This window comes from Ailuropoda melanoleuca, chromosome 2 (assembly GCF_002007445.2).
Source record: "Ailuropoda melanoleuca isolate Jingjing chromosome 2, ASM200744v2, whole genome shotgun sequence".
Classification (NCBI taxonomy): domain Eukaryota; kingdom Metazoa; phylum Chordata; class Mammalia; order Carnivora; family Ursidae; genus Ailuropoda; species Ailuropoda melanoleuca.
Genome location: NC_048219.1, coordinates 110,054,088 through 110,074,468, shown reverse-complemented (window position 1 = coordinate 110,074,468; position 20,381 = coordinate 110,054,088). Strand labels below are relative to the sequence as shown.

The following is a 20,381-nucleotide window of genomic DNA, read 5'->3' as shown; positions in this document are numbered from 1 at the left end:
GTAACGTTCCATTTATATATCTACAGTGTCTTCTTTATCCATTCATCTATGGAGGGACACTTGGGTTCTTTCATATTTTGGCTATTGTAAATAATGCTGTGATAAAGAGGAGTGTATGTATCTTTTTGAATTAGTATTTTTGTTTTCTTTGGATAAATACCCAGTAGTGGAATTTCTGAATCATATATTTTTTTTAAGGAATCTCATACTGTTTTAAAGGCTCCACTAATTTACATATTCATCAACAATTCACAAAGGTTCCTTTTCCTTAACATTCTTGCCAGCATTATTTCTTATCTTTTTGATTCTAGCCATTATGACAGGAGATACCTTATTATAGTTTGATCTGCATTTCCCTGATAATTAGTAATGTTGAGTATCTTTTCATGTCTGTTTACCATCTGTATGTCTTCTTGGGGAAAAATAAATGTCTATTCAGGGCCTCTGCCCATTTTTAATTGGATTAGTGTGTGTGTGTGTGTGTGTGTGTGTGTGTGTGTGTGTGTGTGTTGTTATGGAAGTTCTTTATATTTTTTAGATATTAACCCCTTCTCAGATATCTCAATTGCAAATATCTTCTCCCATCCAGTAGGTTGCATTTGTTTAGTTGATGGTTTCCATCACTGTGCAAAAACTTTTTATTCTTGTGTATTTCCAAAAGTTTAGCTTTGGTCTTCTTTTCCTGACCTCAGGAGACATCTAGAACAATGTTTCAAAGGCTGATGTCAAAGAAATTAATGTCTACATTTTCTTCTGGGAGTTTTATGGTTACAGGTCTCACAAGGAGGTCTTTAATCTCTTTTGAGTTTATTTTTGTGTGGGGTGTAAGAAAGTGTTCCAGTTTCATTCTTTTGCATGTAGCCATCCAATTTTCCCAGCATCATTTGTGAGGAGACTGTCTTTTTCCATTGTTTATCCGTACTTCCTTTCTTGTAGATTAATTGACCATATAGACATGGATTTATTTCTGGGTTCTCTATTCTGTTCCATTGGCCCGTGTGCCTATTCTTGTGCCAGTACTCTAATGTTTTGGTTACTACAGCTTTTTGTAGTATACCTCAAAATCTGGGGTTGTGATATCTCTCGCTTTGTTCTCAAGATTGCTTTGGTTATTAGGCATGTTTTGTGGTTCCATACAAATTTTAGGATTTCTTATTCTAGTTCTGTGAAAAATGCCATTGGTATTTTGATAAGGATTTCATTGACTCTGTAGATTGCTTTGGGTAGTTTGGACATTTTAACAATATTATTTTTTCCAATCTACAAGCATGGAATATTCTTCAGTTTTTTTGTATGTCATTTTCAATTATTTTCTTCAATATTTTATAGTTTTCAAATTATAGTTCCTTTACCTTCTTGGTTAGGTTTATTTCTAGGTATTATCTTTGGTGCAATTGTAAAAGGGATTGTTTTCTTAATTTTTCCTTCTGCTGCTTCATTTTTAGTAAATGGAAACGCAACAAATTTTGATGTATTAATTTTGTATCCTTCAACTTTACTGAATTTATTCTCCTAATAGTTTTTTTGTAGATTTTTTTTGGATTTTCTATGAATACTATCATTTATTCTGAAGGTAGTGACAGTTTAAATTCTCCCTTACCAATATGGACCCCTTTTATTTCCTTGCCTGATTGCTGTGGCTAGGACTTTAGTACTATGTTAAATAATAATGGCAGGAAGGGACATTCTTGTCTTGTTCTTAATCTTAAAGGAAGAGCTCTCAGATTTTTATCATTGAGTATGTTGTTAGCTGTGAGGTTGTCATATATGGCCTTACTTTGTTTAGCTATGTTCCCTCTAAACCCACTTGGTTGAGAATTTTTATTGTAAATTGATGCTGGATTTTGTCAGATGCTTTTTCTGTGTTTGAGATGATCATACAATTTTTATCATTCCTTTTGTTGATATGGTGTATCACTTGATTGATTTGGGAATATTGAACCATTCGTGCATCCCCAAAATAAATCCCATTTGATCATGATGAATGATCTTTTTAAGGTGTTATTGAATGCAGTTCACTTTTATTTTTTTTAATTTTATTTTTTATTTTAGGATTTTTGCATCTATGTTCATTAAGGATATTAGGCTATAGTTTTCTTTTGCAGTGTCTTTGTCTGGTTTCGTTATCAGGGTAATGCTGGTCTCATAGAGTGTATTTGGAAGTTTTCCTTTGTCTTCTATTTTGTGGAATAGTTTGAGAATAGGTAGCAATTCTTTTTTAAATGTTTGGTAGAATTCACCTGTGAGTCCATCTGGTCCTGAACTATTGTTTGTTAGGATTTTTTTGATCACTGATTCCATTTTGATAATAGTAATTGGTTTATTGAAATTTTCTCCTCCTTTCTGATTCAGTTTTTAGGATATTGTGTGTTTCTAGGAACTTATCCATTTCTTATAGGTTGTCCAATTTGTTGACATATAATTTTGATAGCATTCTTTTATAATTCTCTGTATTTATGTGGTGTTGTTCTATGTCATCTTTTTGTGTCCTGTCTTTTTTTTTCTTTATAGGTCTGGTCAGGTTTATTGACTTATCTTTCCAAAGAACCAGCTTCTAGTTTTATGATCTTTTTAAAATTTCATTTATTTCTGATAAATTATTATCATATTATTCTAATCTTTATTATTTTCTTCTTGTAATTTGGAGTGAAATCTGTTCTTTTTCTACTCCCTTCATTATAAGATTAGTTGGTTTATTTGAGCTTGTTCTTATTTCTTGAGGTAGGCATGTATCACTAAATATTTTCCTCTAAGTATTGCTTTCAGTGTGTCCAAAAGATTTGGAACCCTTGACTTCTTATTTTCATTTGTCTCCCTGTATATTTTCATTTCCACTCTGATTTTTTTGTTGACCCATTGGTTATTTAGTAGTATGCTGTTTGGTTACATGGGTTTGTGTCTGTTTGAGGGTTTTTTTTTTTTTTTTCTATTGTAATTGACTTCCAGTTTTATATTATGGTTAGAAAAGATGTATGACATTATTCCAATCTTAAATTTATTGAGACTTGTTTTATGGCTGAACATGTGATCTATCTTGGAGAATGTTCCAAGTACACTTGAAAACTATGTGTATTCTGAGTTTTTGGATGGAAGGTTCTATATACATCTTTTAAGTTCATCTGGTTGACTATCATTCAAAGCCAGTATTTCCTGATTGATTTTCTGTCTGGATGATTGATTCATTCATATAAATGGGGTGTATTGTATTATTCTTAATTTCTCCCTTTGCTAGTATTTTATGCATTTAAGTGTTCAAATGTTCGGTGCGTCGGTATTCACAATTGTTATCTTCTCTTGTTGGACTGATCCCTTTATCATGATCTAATGCCCATTTTTATCTCTTATTGAAGTCTTTGTTATAAAGTCTATTTTGTCTGATATAAGCATTACTATCCCAGGTTGTTTTGGTTTTTTGCTTCCATTTGCATGGGATATCTTTTCTCCTCCTTTTACTTTCAATCTGTATGTGTGTTAGGTCTTAAATGAATCTCTTTGAGGTAGAATATAGATGGATCTTGTCATTGTTCTTTAATCCTTTCTACCACCCTATGTCTTCTTAATGGAGCATTTATACTATTTACATTTAAAGTAGTTATTGGTAAGTATATTCTTGCCATTTTATTAGTTGTTTTCTGGTTGTTTTTGTAGTTCCTCTCTGCTGTTTTCTTCTCCTAATCTCTTTCCTTGTGGTTGATGACTTTCTGTAGTGTTATGCTTGGCTTTCTTTCCCTTTATTTTTTTGTGCATCTGTAATAGGTTTTGGATTTGTGGTTACCATAAGGTTTATATATTAACAACCCAAATATATATTAGTCTCTTTAAGTTGATGGTCACTTAAATTCAAACACATTCTAAAATGACTTTTTTTTTACTCCGCCCTCTACATTTTATGTAAATCTTGTCATATTTTACATCTTTTGATTTATAATTTTCTTCTAAATATTCTTTCTCTTTTTCCACTTCAAGCAGTCCTGTTAGCAGTTATTATAAGGTTCAATTAGTGATTGACTCATTTATCTATTGTTTATCTGGGAAACTATTTTCTCTTTAAAGTACAGTAGGCAAGAGGTGTAGATTTTTTCCTTTTAGTGCTGTGAATATATTATGCCACCCCTTTCTGGTCTGCAAAGGAAAAATCAGCTGATAGTGTTCTGGAGATTTTCTTGTATAAAACTTTTTGCTTCACCTTTGCTGCTTTAAAAATTATGTTTATCTTTAATCTTTGACATTTTAATTATGTGTCTTGGTGTGGACCTCCTGGGGTTCATCTTGTTTGGAACTCTTTGTGAATCCTGAACCTGGATGTCTGTTTCCTTCCCCAGTTTATGGAAGTTTTCAGATTTGTTTCTTTAAATTAATTTTCTTCCCCCTTCTTTCTCTTTTCTCCTCCTGGGACCCTATAATGTGAATGTTTGTTCGATGTTGTCAAAAAGATTCCTTAACCCACCCTCATCTTTTTAAGTCTTTTTCCTTCTTGTTCTTCTTTATTACTACTTTGTTACCTTTTTTGTTACTCTTCATTACCTTGTTATTCAGATTTCCTATCCATACTTCTGCATTTTCTAATCATCTGTTGTTTCCTTGTAGTGTATTTTAATTTTGGTTACTTTATTCTTCAACTGATTGGTGTTGGGGGTGTGTGTGTGTGTGTGTGTGTATTTTTTTTCCCCTCTCACTTTGTTGAAGTTCTCACTGAGTTCTGTCACTCTTCTCTCCAGTGTGGGAAGCATCTTTATGATCATTACCTTAAATTTTTTACCAGACATGTAGCTTATGTCTGTTTCATTTGTTTGTTTTTCTGAGGTTTTCCATTTGGAGCATATTCCTGTCTCCTCATTTTGCTTGACTTTTTCTGTTTGTTTCTATGAACTAGGCAGAATATTTTATTTCCTCTAAACTTCCCATGTATAAGTTGTATGTGTTTAGTGTCTTTGGTCATTGTCATGGGCTAAGGTTCCTGGGGCGCTCCATGCTAGGGCTGCCCTTGATGGATGAGCAGAACTGAAGTCGATGTGGATCAGCATGGTCCTAGGGTTCTCTGTGCAGAGGGCACCCTGGCAGAGATGTGGTAGCCAAGGTAGGGCATGGGCTGGGGTGTCAGCAGTGCTCCAACCAGGGGGTGCCCTGGCAGAATAGCTGTAGACAAAGTGGGTAAAAGCCAGGGTGTCCTGCCACTATCTTCACTGATGGTATTCTGGGAAGATAGCTAAAGCCAAAGAAGCGGAGGCTGATGTGTTCTTGCACAGAGCATCTTGGAGAGGCATCTGTCAAATATGAGTTGGGAGTTACCAGAGAGCTCTTCACCAGGGGTGCTCTAGCAAACTGTCTGGAACTTAAGTGGTGAGGGCCTGGAGTGTTCTGGGGTGCTTTGTGTCTGTGTCACCTTGGCACTACAGCTGTAGTTGTAGTTAGTGCTGACTCTGATATCTCAGTGTGTGTTGCACTGGGGCCACCTTGGTGGGAGAGCTGGGGCTGGTGTGGGCTCGAGGCCCAGGGCTTGTTGAGATGGTAAGCCAGCTAGGGTACCTGGATCCTCTTTCTATCCATGCTACCAAGTTAGAGGGAACAATAAACATGCTGGCAGACAGATTCTCAGTCCTGGAGAGAATTCCAGTAGCTCCCTTGCCATTTGGCTGATTTCATTTCTCTTTCCTTTCCTCTTTCCCTTTTTTTTCCTCTTTTGTTTTTTGGCCAGTTTCTTTATATTCCAGTAAAGCACTCTTTTGCTCTCACTTGCTCTCTCTCAAGTGAACTCTCTCTCTGTCTGTTTTTTGAACATAGTTGACACACAGTGTTATATTAGTTTTAGGTATACAACTTTGTGATTTGATACATTTATACATTATGCTATGTTCATCACAAGTGTAGCTATCTGTCCCATTACATTGGTATTACAATATCATTGACTGTATTCCTTATGCTCTGCCTTTAATTCCTGTGATTTACTCCTTCCATAACTAGAAGCCTATATCTCCCACTCCCCTCCACCCATTTTGCCTGACCCAATCAGTTTGTTTTCTGTATTTATAGTTTTGCTTTTTGCTTATTTACTTTTTGAATCCTCTTATGAGTGGAATCATATGGTATTTGTTTTTCTCAGTCTGATTTATTTCACTTACCATAATACCCTCTAGGTGCACCCATGTTGTCTTGGATGGGGCAATCTCATCCTTTTTTAAAATAGATGCTTAATATTCTATTGTATTTGTATGTGTGTGTATGTATATCCATACATGTACACCTCATTTTTTCCTTATCCATTCACCTATTGATGGACACTTAGGTTACTTCCAAATCTTCGCTATTGTAAAATACTGCAATAAACATAGAGGTGTGTATATCTTTTAGAAATGATGTTTTCATTTTCTTTGGGTAATACCCAGTAGTGGAGTTATTGGATCATATATCTATTTTTAATTGTTTGAGGTACCTCCATAGTGTTTTCCACAGTGGCTGTACCAATTTATGTTCCCACTGACAGCACACAAGAGTTCCTTTTCCTCCGAATCCTTATCAACACTTGTTGTTTTTTTTTTTTGTCATTTTAATTATAGCTAGTCTATCTGATGTAAGGTAATGTCTCATTATGGTTTTGATTTGCATTTCCCTGATGATTAGTAATGTTGAACATCTTTACCTGTGTCTGTTGGTTATTTGTATGTCTTCTTCGGAGAAAGATCTGTTCATGTCTTCTGCCCATTTTTAAATTGGATTATTTGGTTTTTTGGTGTTGAATTGTATAAATTCTTTATATATTCTGGATATTAATCCCTTATCGGATATATCTTTTGCAAATATCTTCTCCCATTCAGTAGGCTGACTTTTTGTTTTGTCAGTGGCTTCCTTTGCTGTGCAAATGTGTGTTCATTTTGTTCTGTTTTGTGTTTTGCTTTGTTTTGTCTTTTGCTGTCTCAATAGCTTATTTTGGGTTTTGTTGCCCAGGCCTTGGAAGACATATCTAGAAAAGTGTTGCTACAGCCAATGTCAGAGAAATTACTGCCTGTACTCTCTTTTAGGATTTTTTATGGTTTCGGGTCTCACATTTAGGTCTTTAATCCATTTTGAGTTCATTTTTGTATATGTTGTTAGAAAGTGGTCTATTTTCATTCCTTTATATATAACTGTCTAGTTATCCCAGCATGATTTATTGAATAGACCAGCTTTTCTTCCTTGTATATTCTTGCCTCTTTTGTCATAAATTAATTGAACAGATAATTGTGGTTTTACTTCTGGAGTCTCTATTACATTTCATTCAGCTGTGTGTCTATTTTTGTGCCAGTACCATACTATTTTGATTACTACAGCTTTGTAATGTAGTTGGAAATCTGGGGTTGTGATACCTCCAGTTTTGTACTTCTTTCTCAGAATCACTTTAACTATTCAAGGTCTTCTGTAATTCCATATACACTTTAGGATTTTTTTTTATTCTAGTCTGGTGAGAACTGCTGTTGGTATTTAATAGGGATTGCATTCAGTTGGTGATGCTTTGGATAATATGAATATTTTAACAATATTCATTTTTTCCATCCATGAGCATGGAATATCTTTCCATTTGTCTATGTCATCTTCAATTTCTTTCATCATTGTTTATTATAGTTTTCAGAGTATGAGTACAGGTCTTTCACCTCCTTCTTTAAGTTTATTCCTAGATGTTTTATTCTTTTTGGTACAATTGTAAACAATGTTATTTTTTAAATTTCTCTTTTGACTACTTCATTATTAGTATAGAGAAATGCTACCAATTTCTGGGTATTAAATTTGTATCCTTCCAATTTACTGAATTTGTTTATTACTTCTAGTAGCCCCCCCCCCCCACTTTGGTGGAATATTCAGGGTTTTCTATATGTAGTATGTCACCTATGAATGATGAAGTTTAACTTCTTTTTTACGAATGTGGATGCTTATTATTTATTTTTCTTGTTTGATTGCTGTGGCTAGGACTTCTAGTGTGATTTTAAAATTAAAGTGTTGAGAATGGACATTCTTGTCTTGTTCCTGACCTTAGAGGGGTAACTTTCAGTGTTTTACCATTGAGTATGATGTTAACTGTGAGTTTTTAATATATGTCCTTCATATTGTTGAAATGTGTTCCCTCTAACCCCAGTTTGTTGAGAGTTTTTATCATGAATGAATGTTAAATCTTGTCAAAAACTTTCTGTGTCCATTGAAATGATCATGTGATTTTTATCCTGCATTTTATTGGTGTGGTGTATCATGCTGATTGATTTGCAAATAATTGAACCATCCTCACACCCTGAAATAAATCCCACCTAATTGTGGGGAATATTCTTTAATGCTTTGCTGAATTCGGTTTGCTAATATTTATTGAGCATTTTAGCATCTGTGTTCATCATGGTTATTAGCCTGTGATTTTCTTTTTTGTGTCTTTATCTGGTTTTGGTGTTAGGTAATGCTGGCCTCATAGAATGTATCTCAAACCTCTCCTTTTTTTTTTTTTTTTTTTTAATAATTTGAGGAGCGTAGGTACTAAACGTTCTTTAAATGTTTGGTAGAATTCCCTTGTTAATCCATCTGGTCCTGGACTTCTATTTTTTGGTAGTTTTTTTTTTTATTATAGATTCAATTTTGTCACTTGGAATCAGTCTGTTCAGATTGTCCATTTCTTTCTGGTTTAGTTTGCAAAGACTGTATATTTCTGGGAATTTATTCATTCCTTCTAGGTTGTCCAGTTTGTTGGCACGTAAGTTTTTGTAGCATTCTCTTATAATCCATGTGCTTCTTTGGTGTCAGTTTTAATTTAATCTTTCTCATTTCTGATTTTAATTATTTGGGTCCTTTCTCTTTTTTTCTGGATGAGTTTGGTTTGTCAAATTTTATTTATCATATCAGAAAACTAGCTCTTGGTTTCATTGATTTTTCTCTATTGTTTCATCTTTATGCCATGTACTTCTGTTCCGATCTTTATTATTTTCTTTTTCCTACTCATCTTGGGTTTTCTTTTTCTTTTTCTAGTTCCTGTAGGTGGAAGTTTAGATTGGTTTTGAGCTTTTTCTTAGTTGATGAGGTAGGCTTCTATCAGTAGATTCTTTTCTGTTAGAACTGCTGCTTCTCTGTCCCGAACACTTTGGACTGTTTTTCAGTTTCATTTATCTTGTATTTTTTTTTTAATTTTGATTTCTTGGTTGACCCACTGGTTGTTTAGTATCATGTTGTTTAGTCTCCACGTGTTTGTGTTTTTCCCAGTTTTTTTTTCTTGTGTTTTATTTCCAATTTCATATTGTTGTGGTAGGAAAATATGCATGCTCTGATTCCAATCTTCTTAAATTTATTGAGGCTTGTTTTATGACCTAATATGTGATCTCTTCTGCAGAATGTTAAATGGGCCCTTGAAAAAATGTGTATTCTGTTGTTTCTGGATGGAATGTTCTGTATATATTCGTTATGTCCATCTGGTCCAATGTGTCATTCAAAGACATTGTTTCCTTATTGATTTTTCTCTTTGGATGACCTATCCATTGATATGAGTGGGGTGTTAAAGTCCCTTAGTATTAATGTATGACCACCAATTTTCCTCTTTATGTCCATTAATATTTGCTTTATGTATAAATGCTCCAGTGTGTGTGCTTAGATATTTACAATTGTTATATCCTCTTGTTGGATCAATTCCTTCATCATTTTGCTCATCTCTTGCTATAGTATTTGTTTTAAAATCTATTTTGTCTGATATAAGTATTGATACCTTGGCTTTTTATTTTCTGCTTCCATTTCCATTGCAAATGTTTTTCCATCCCTTCACTTTCAGTCAGTGGGTGTCCTTAGGTCTGAGGTGAACCTCATGTAGGTAGCATATCAATCAGTGTTTATCCATTCTGCCTCCCTATGTCTTTTGATTGGAACATTTAGGCCATTTACATTTATTTTTATTATTTTTTAAAAAGATTTTATTTATTTATTTGACAGAGAGAGACAGCTAGCAAGAGAGGGAACACAAGCAGGGGGAGTGGGAGAGGAAGAAGCAGACTCCCAGTGGAGGAGGCTGATGTGGGTCTCGATCCCAGGACTCTGGGATCACACCCTGAGCTGAAGGCAGCCGCTTAATGACTGAGCCATCCAGGCGCCCCTAGGCCATTTACATTTAAAGTGATATTTGATAGGTTTATACTTGTTGCCATTTAAAAAAATTGTTTTCTGTTTTTTTGTTTTTGTTTTGTTTTGTTTGTAGTTCTTCTTTGTTCCTTCTTGCTTTCTTTGTGATTAGTGAGTTTCTATAGTGTTACATTTGTCTTTATCTTTGTGTGTGTGTGTGTGTGTGTGTGAGAGATCTCTCACAGGTTTTGAATTTCTATTTGCCATGAAGTTCATATATAACATCCTAAGTAAATAGCAGCCTACATTAATTCGATGGTCATATAAGTTCGAACACATCCTTAAAAAAATACACTTTCTTTTTCCCCTTCTCTTCCCTTTTTACTACCTCCCCCACGTTTTTATGCATATGTTATATTTTACATCTTTTTATTCATAATTTTTTATGTCTAATGGCCATTTCTTCCACTTAAAGATGTCCTTTTATCATTTCTTATGAGGCTGGTTTACTTGTGATAAACTCCTGTTTTGTCTCAGAAACTATATCTCATGGTCAAATCTGAATGATAAACTTGTTGTATAGAATATTCTTGGTTGTAGGTGTGTGTCTTTCCACACTTTGAATATATCGTGGCACTTTGTTGTGTCCTGAAAAGTTTCTGCTGAAAAATCAGTTCATAGCCTCATATGGTTTCCCTTACAGGAAACTTTTTTCTCTTTTGTTGCCTTACAGATGCTTTTTCTTTAATCTTTGACATTTTATTTAGTTGTTTGAGAGAGAGTGCAGGGAGGGGAGGGGCAGACTGAGAGAAAGAATCTCAAGTGGACTCCCAGCTGAGCATGGAGCCTGACACAAGATTTGAACCCACAACCTTGAGATCATGACCTAAGCTGAAATCAAGAGTCAGACACTTAACTGACTGAGCCACCCAGGAGCCCCATAATCTTTGACATTTTAATTATGTACTATGGTGTGGAACTCCCTGGGTTCATGTTTGGAACTCTCCATGCTTCTTTGACTTGGAGTCCATTTCCTTCCCAAGGTTAGGGAAAATTTGTTATTATTTCTTCAAATATGTTTTCCACACCTTTCTCTTTTTTTCTTCTGGGAACCCTATAATGTCAATGTTTGTTTAATTGATGTTGCCCAAGAGACCTCTTAATCTATCATCATTTTTACTTTTTCCCCTCTTTTTGCTGTTCAGCTTGTCTGCTTTCCATACCCTGTCTTCCAGATTTCTGATCCATTCCTCTGAATCCTATAATTTATGCCTGATTCCCTGTATTTTGTTTTTGTAATTTTATTCTTCAACTCTGATTGGTTCGTTTTAATATTTTCTATCTCTTTATTGAAGGCCTCATTGAGAACTTCCACTCTTTTCTCTAGCAGTTAGTATCTCTATGTTCATTTCTTTAAATTCTTTATCAGGAATATGCCTTGCCTCTGTTTTATTTAGTTCTTTTTCTGAGGTTTATTCTCGTTCTTTCTTCTGGAGAAGATTCCTCTGTTTTCCCATTTTGCCTGACTTTGTGTTTGTTCCTGTGTATTAGGCAGAATGGCTTCCTGAACTTGAAGCAGTGTTTTTTGTATATGGTGTCCCCTATGTAGACTGTGTGCTTGGTGGCTTTTGCTGTCTGGCTGAAGCTGTGGCTGTATATGTTAGCCACTCTTTTAAGTCATGAAAAGAAAAGAAAAGAAAAGAAAAGAAAAGAAAAGAAAAGAAAAGAAAAGAAAAGAAAAGAAAAGAAAAGAATAATAAAAAAAGAAAGTAATAAGAAAAAGGAAAAACAAAACCAAGAAGCACAAAAATTAAAATAAAATGGAAAAAAGTAAAATTAATTAAAAAGCAAATAACAAATTTAATAAAACAAAGCAAAATAAAAAAAAAAACACAAGAACAAAAATATAGAAAACCTGTGGCTTATTTTCTGTGCCCCAGTACCACAGAAGCTGGTGTGGACTTGAGGACTCTGGGCTCACTGATGTCACAAGCTCACTGTGATCTGGACCTTGTTCTGGTCTGATCTTTTAAGGTAGAGATGGAGACTCTCCACAGCTCCTTGGCCCTTTTAAATCACCACTTTTTTTTTCTTCAGTGTCCCAGCACAACTAGGGCAGGTGTGGCCTTGTGGACCCTTGGCTTGAATTTGCAGCTTCCTGTGACAGCTGGACCTGTGAGTTATAGCATTGGGACCAGTCTATTATGGTGTCCAGACCCTGCTCTGGACTGAACTTTTTTTTTTTTTAAAGATTTTATTTATTTATTTGACAGAGATAGAGACAGCCAGCGAGAGAGGGAACACAAGCAGGGGGAGTGGGAGAGGAAGAAGCAGGCTCCTAGCGGAGGAGCCTGATGTGGGGCTCGATCCCATAACACCAGGATCACGCCCTGAGCCGAAGGCAGACGCTTAACAGCTGTGCCACCCAGGCACCCCTGGACTGAACTTTTAAGGTGAATGGGGAATGTTCCCACACCTCCTTGGCCCTTTTAAATGTTGACTTTTTTGTCTGTGTCACAGCATGATTGGAACCAGTCTGGGCTTGCAGATCCTGGGCTTCCTGAGGTCACAAGATCACTTTGATGATTGGACCTACAAGCTATGGCATAAAGACCTTGCCCAAGTGGTGTCCAGACTCTGTTCTGGTCTAGGCTTTTAAGATGGAGTGGGAATGCAAACTGTGGTGTTCTCTAGTTCCTCTTACCTGGAGAGCATTCCTATAGCTCCTCTGCTGCTTGGTAGAACAGTTCTAGTATTGTCTCATTTATATGCCAGTTGTTCTTTTAAGCCATGGCCTCCCCCTCCCCCCAGTGCAAGGACAGGGCAATCTGTTCCCAGTCCCTAAATACTAGGCTTCCCCACTGCTTTTCACAGTGGAGTTCCCTTTGTTACCATGTTACTGTATTCCTTGCTATTCTTTTGCCATTCTCTCTTTGGTAGCTTAGCAGCTGTTAATTCAGTACTTCATTCTTCTCCAGGAGGAATTGTTTTATTAATAGGTGTAATTTGGGGTATTCTGTGGGGGAGGTGAGTTCAGTGTCTTCCTTCATTGCCATCTTAGATCAGAACTATCTTGTTGCTCTTTTAACTGGTTTTTTTTTTTAAAAGATTTATTTATTTGAGAGAGGGAGAGAGAGCAAGTGCACACAAGCAGGGGGGAGGGGCAGAGAGAGAGGGAGAAGCAGACTCCCCAGTGAGCAGGGAACCCAGTGTGGGACTCGATCCTAGGACCCTGGGATCATGACCTGAGCCAAAGACAGACACTTAACTGACTGAGCCACCCAGGTGCCCCTGTTTTTTAGTGTTTTGTTTGTTTTGTTTTGCTTTGTTTTGTCTAACCTGAAGCATAGAAAAAAAAATCAGCTCATGGCTTTCAGCATCAGGTATGAGGGTTTCCTTAGTTACTGTGTCTCAGTGTCTTGCCATTCTCTATGTGGTCTGTTTTTTTTTAATAGAGAAACTGTTTAGGTAACCCTCTAAATAGATGTCAATTTGGTGTCTATGAGTTCACAGACATAGTTAATAGGATTTTCCATCTTGGACTGGAACTGGGACCCATAGCCTTTGTTTTAAAATCTGTTTTGTTTCATGAAAGTCTAACTACCCCAGCTTTCTGTTTATTTCCATTTGCATGGAATATCTTTCCCCATCCATTCACTTTCATTCTGTATGTGTCTTTGGGTCTGAATTATGTCTCCTGTAGGCAGCAGGGTCTTTTTTTTTTAATCCACTTCAGTCACCCTATCTCTTTTGATTGGAGCGTTTAGTCCATTTACGTTTAAAGTAAATATAGATATGTATGTTCTCACTGCCATTTTGTTGTGTTTGGGTGATTTTTTTAGTTTTCCTCTTTTTCTTTTTTTGCCCTCTTCCCCTGTGGTTTGATGACTTTCTTAGGGTTGTATTTAGTTACCTTTCTCTTTATTATTATTTTTATGTGTGCGTGTTTATTATACATTTTTGGTTACAGTGGTTCATATATAACTCCTATGTGTACAGCATTCTTTATTAAGTTGATGGTCATTTTTGTTCCAACACATTCTAAAAGCACTAAACTTTTACTCTTTCCTCCATGTTTTATGTATATGATGCCATATTTTACATTTCTTTTGTGCATTCCTTAACTGATTTTTGTAGATATTACTTTTGTGTTTTAACTTTCATAGTTGCTTTCTTATAAGTGATTAATCTACGGTCTGTACTGCATTTTTGCTTTAACCAGTAAATTTTTTTCTTTCATAATTTTTTTTCTAGTTATGTCCCTTTTCCCAAGAAACATTAATGCTGGTTTAGTGGTGATAGAGTCCTTTAACATTTGTCTGCTGGGAAACAATCACTCCTAGTTTGAATGATAACTTTGCTGGGTTAAATATTCTTGGTTACAGGGTTTTTTGTTTTGTTCCCTTGCCTTTCAGTACTTCATGCCACTTTCTTCCAGTCTGCAAAGTTTCTCCTGAAAAATCAGCTGATACTTCATGGGGTTTTCATTGAATGTATTTTCTCTTGCTGCTTTTAAGTTTCCTTATCTTTTATTTTTATAATTTTAATTGTGTTATTTTGGTGCCAGCCTGCTTGGGTTTATCTTGTTTGGGGCTCCCTGTGATTCCTGAACCTGGATGTAGGGAAATTTTCAGCTGCTATTTCTTCAGATAACTTTTTTGTCCCTTTCTCTCTCTTCTCCTTCAGGGACTCCTATAATGTGAATGTTACTATGCTTGTTGTCTCAGAGGTAAATTACCCTATGTTTTTTAAAAATTTTTTTGTTCTTCATCTGGGTCGCTTTCCATTACCCTGTCTTCCAGATTGGCGATCCATTCTTTTGCATCCTCAAAACTATTGTTTGCCTTAGAGTATTTTTCATTTCAGTTATTACTTTCTTCAGTCCTATCTGGTTCTTTTTTTTATATTCTGTCTCTCTCTTGAAGTTCTCACTAAGTTCATCCATTCTTTCAAGTTTGGTTATCTTTATGACCATTACTTTAAACTTTTATCAGGTGGATTACTTGTCTGTTTCATTTAGCTCCTTTTCTGTGTTTTTTCTGGTTCTTTCATTTGGAATATATATATCCCTTTGTCTTTTCATTTTGTCTGACTCATTGTTTGCTTCTATGTATTAGGTAGATCAGCTACATCTCCTGGTCTTGAAAGTAGTGGCATTATATAGAAAGCATCTTGTGGTGCCCTATAGTATAATCTTCCCTGGTCACCAGGACCAGGTGATCCAGTGATGTATCCTGTGTGGGTTGTATGTGCTCTCCTTTTGTGGTTGAGCAGTAACTGCTGGTGGTGTACTGATGGGCAGGACTTGTCCCCATAATGGCTGGCTAAGAAGCCCTAGTGCAAATTCTTTATGTGAGCTGGTGGGGGCAGGAGAGGCTGGCCCTCAGCTAGGATGTCTGCAATGGTAGGCTGCAACCTCTGTGTGTATCCTGGTTGGTAGGAACTGCCCCCTGCACAGCTGGCTGAAGGGCACAGTTGCAGCTTCTGTAGCTGTGCTGATGGGTAGGGTTTGCACACAGCACTGTTAGCTGAGAGGTCTGACTAGAGCCACTGCAGACTTGCTGTCAGGTGGGGCTAGCTCTCAGCCCCATTGTCTGAAATATTTGGTTGCTACTGCTGTAGGTGCACTGGTGGGCAGTGCCTGCCCCTGTCTTGGTTAGCTGAGAATCCTAGCCACAGCTACTGCAGGGGCACTGATGGTTGGGATCAGCTCCCCTCTTCTCTGGAGCAGGCCTAGTTTGGTGCATCAAATCCAGCTAGGACTGCCTTCTGGGTGTGGTGGGCCACTTTGGGGATTTGCTGGTCTGAGTCTGCCTGCTGGGTGTAGTGGGGCAGGATCCACTTTGGAAGGGCACCTGCTGGGGTGGGTGGGTTGGGTGGGGTAGGTCTAGGTGGGAACGATGGGGTGGGCAAGCAGTGCTGGCAAGATAAATGAAGGGTGTCAGAACAGGCTCCCAAAAGCATCTGGCTATCTAGGCTGATGGAGGACAAGAAAAATGATACCCACTAGCACTTCTATTTCCAGAGAAAGCTTCTGTAGATCCCTGACCCTCTGGCACATGTCCTAAAATTAGTCAATAAATCTTCATGTATAAAGGAAGTACTTTTTAAACTGCTGTGTCTGTGCTGGGTCTCAGACTAGGTGATAATGTGCCCTGGTTCTTTAAGGGCAGACACTTGGTTTTCTACAGCTCTCTGGATCTCCCAGAGTTAAATCCCACAGATTTTCAAAGCCAGATATTATGGGGACTCACCTTCCCAGTGCAGGTTCCCGTGGCTAGGGATGCTCAGTGTGGGGCTTGATCCCTTTGCTCTTCCATGCTTTTGATATTCCTTTCACCTGTAGGTAGCCATGATGGGGGGTCCTGACCACATCAGTGCCCTTTCTACCCTTTTCAATGTATCTTTGTTCTTATGATGTTACCTGTGGAAGATCTGTTTTGCCCATCTTCAGGTGGTTTTTAGAGTGAGGTGCAATACATGCGGTTGTTAATTTGGTGTGTCCATGGGAGGAGGTGAGCTCAGGATCCTCCTACTCTCTGCCTCCTTCCTGAGATCTTGCTTGTTTCTTGATGGGGGCATTATCATTATAATATATGCATTATCATTATCACTATTGGCTTTACAAAGCATGTTGTTTAATCTTCACATATATGGGGATTTTCCAGTTTTCTTGTAGTTTATAGTTTCACACCACTGTGTTCAGAAAAGATGCTTGATATTTTAGTCTTCTCAAATTTATTATACTTAGTGTGAGAATGTTGTATGTGTGCTTGAGAAGAATGCGTGTTCTGCTTTGGGATAAAATGTCCTGTATATATCAAGTCCATCTGGTCTAATATGTTATTTAAGGCTGTTTCCTTTATTGATTTTGATCTATGAAAGTGGGGAAATAAAGTCCCCCATTATTGTATTACTATTTCTCCTTTTAGGTCTATTAATGTTTGCTTTCTAGATTTTAAGTGCTCCTATTTTGTTATATAAATATTTACAAATTTTATATACTTTTTTGTATTGACCCATTTATCATTATGTATTGCTGTTCTTTGTCTCTGATTACAGTCCCTTTTAAATTCTATTTTCTGTGATACAAGTATAGCTATCCCAGCTTTTGGTTTCCACTTGCATGAAATACCTTTCTCCATCTCCCCATTTTCAGTTTGTATGTGTCCTTAGATCTGAAGTGAGTCTCTTGTAGGCAACAGATAGATGGGTCAGTAACTGTTATTTTGAACACTTTGTCGTATAAATCACTTATCTTTGTTTCATTAAGTCTTTTTCTGAAGTTTTATCTTGTTCTTTCATTTGGAACATATTTCTCTGTTTCTTCATTTTCCTTGACTATGTGTTGGGTCTCTATCCATTGGATAAAATAGCCACCTCTACCAGTTTTGAAGGAGTTGACTTTGCATAGATGAGCCTTTGCAATGAACCCTGCTGGTTTATGAAACCTCTGTGACTGTCCAAGCAGCCTACTTAGTTCTTTGTGGCTCTCAGTAGGTGAGGGTCTGCCAACACCTGTAATGTCCCAAAAGGGAGGATCTCAGCCAGCACTTAGATTCAGGCTGATTGGAAGCTGAACCCTCAGGCAGCAGCTTTTAAACTATGTAAATAGACCTCTTATAGGCCATGACTAGGAGATGGGCTTTTCCATCTGCTCCTTCTTCACTGAGCCCTGGGGTAATAGCCAGTTAAGTACTGTTTGTTGTTTGACATCTTTTCATTGAACCTATGAAAACAATGCCCAGTGGCCTCCAGTCAGGTGATCAGGAGTCCTCCATGGCTGCAGCCACAAAAACCAGGGCCCTGGATGCATGTACAGATTCCTTTCTAGGAGATAGTGGCCACCTGAACAAGGTAGTGGGAGAGCATAAAGATGGTGTCCACCAGGCTCCATGGTCTTCGGATTTGAGTACGCCCCTAGATGTGTGCTAAATTAGATACCTGACCCTCAGGTCACAGTTTTTAAGATATGCACATAGCCTTTTTCATAGGAAGACTGCTGCCTGTATGCTGTGCCCTGGAGTTTAGCCATGGTGAGTCTGTGTGAATCCTTCAAGAACTATTTCTCAGTTTTCTAGTCTTGAGGTTTTGTGATGTAAGCCCCATTGGCTTTCAAACTAGATGGTTTGGGTGGGGCCATCTCCCAGGTACAGGTCTTAAAAGCTGGGGTGCCAAAAGTGGGGTTCAAACCTTTGCTCCTGTGAGAGAAGTTTGGGGTTGTGAGTTCCCTCCCGATTGTGGGTCACTGCACCACAGGTGGGGCTTACGGTGAGACTGTGTCTCAGCTTCTCCTGTCCTGATGTTTGTCTTTCCTCATTTGCCAGAAGTGTAGGAGTTGCTCAGTTATTTTGGGGGTTTATTTCATTGGCAATTGTTCCATAGGAAGCTGTAGATTTTGGAGTCTGTGTGTTTGGGGGGGGTGTTAGTTGACAATCCTTTTACATTGCCATTTTGAACCACAACCCCATCTGACATTTAATGTCTAACCGAAGAGGAAAATGATTTCATTATCTTCATTGTGTGGATCAAATAACTGAGGCAGACATAATTTGCAATCCTTATACTGGATCACACATGGGTAAGAGGCACAGCCAGGATTTGATTTCTGAAGCAGGATCTCTTGAATTATTATGAAGACTGTTGACGCTGTCATTTAAGTGAACTAATAAGAGGCCAACTCTAGGGGGTGTTTGCTCAGTGACACTATAGATATAAGCCTTCCTATTTTCATTTATTTTTTTCTTTTTAAACCATAGTGGCATTGGCCGAAACCAGTTAATCAGTCTTAAATGCTTAACAGAAGAAGTCACATCCTCTATCTATCTTCTTCATTGTATCACATTTCTAACATTCCCATCTTCTTAGGACATTGACATATCAGTGTTTGCCTTATTTCAGTGGTTTGTTCTAATATTAACTAACTGAGCTTTAAATATTCCTTCAAAGCTACTCTGTGTAATTATAGTTGGCTCTATTTCATAGTGTACTCGATAGTGTTAAGAATGTAGAATAAGAATCCTTTTCTCTGGCAGTGATTTCAGCTGTCAACCCCTACAGCAGTGACACAGGGAAACGGTCAGTAAAACCAGTTTTGTCAAAGCAAGGGCATTTCATAAATGAATAAATCTAGTAGAGGCTACATCTCAGTCTCTTGAGCACTTTATTTGTTATAAATACAAGTCAATACCACAAGATGGCACCTTCTTACTCTCAACATCTACAGTTACAAACAATTATTATCTTCATAAAATGGTTTCAGCTTTTTAATGTGTTTAGGTATTGAAACCTTATAAAAGCAAGACTTGCTACAAACAGGATTGGTGTTTGATGTATATTAAATGAGGTCAGATAAGTTCAAAAAAAATTTATAAATATTCAGATAAGAAAATTGAAATTACAAAAGCAGAGTTTGTCACCATTAAACTGAATTACAAGTGTGTATGGTATAGTACTATATCTACATGGCCAAGTTTCTGTTAAAATAGAGTTTTAGTAATGAAATAATCTACCTCATTCTCCAATATAACCACCTAACACTCAATACATACTTCATTCAGAAACCACCTAGCTTTCATCTAGACAAGCAATTACGCCCACTCCATTTTTTCTCCCCAATAAATGCAACCCATGAAGTGCCATCATCCCCTGGCTACAAAACAAAATACAATATTTAAAGGTAAAAACTCAGAGAATTTCTGAAATGGTAAACCATTCTCTCTGTGTTCATGAAAATAGGCAATCCAATTTGAAAGTCTCTGAACCAATGTAAACTCTAGAAAACTCAGTGTTGACGTATGGGAAGAGTAAAGCCTTGCACTAATATAGTGCATAACAAAGCAGTGTCAGGCTCATCATTTACAGTAAATGCCTTGATTGGACTTTCCTCCAGATTGTCATCATGCTGCTGAAGATAAAGTGTACTGAAGTCTGTGGGAATTCCATCATGTTTTCTTCCTCCCATTTCCAAACAGGAAGAGAAGGGTTTTCAGGACCCTTGGGAAAATCAAAAAATTAAACACACACCCACAAACAACTTGAAAGCAAAATGGCAGACCTAATAATCCTTGACTCCATGTCCAAATGAAGTTGAGGCAATATTACTTTTGGAATATTTGTATTCTGCCCAATGTATCACATCATGAGATTCCTCAAAAAACTGAGAAGTCTGAGAGCTACAAAAGAGAAAGCGGTTAAGGCAGTTGATGTCTACATTTGGATTTCTTTTTCAGGTTACATGTCTAAGTCTCCATCGTAGGCTAAGGTCAGAGGCTTCTGCTGGGGAGGTGTGCTTTGATGTGGTTTTGGCTTCTTGCTGCAAAGGGAAAAGAATT

At 37.1% G+C, this 20,381-nt stretch overlaps 1 protein-coding gene across 1 annotated transcript in view; it reads right to left on the bottom strand.

Moving 5' to 3' along the window:
- Positions 1-19,206: 19,206 nt before the first annotated feature.
- Positions 19,207-20,381, bottom strand: part of THSD7B (thrombospondin type 1 domain containing 7B) — an 848,738-nt gene continuing 847,563 nt past the window's right edge. Inside the window, 1 exon segment of the mRNA XM_034654492.1 lies at positions 19,207-20,362. Coding sequence (XP_034510383.1) covers positions 20,281-20,362 — 82 coding nt within the window. The 3' untranslated portion in view covers positions 19,207-20,280.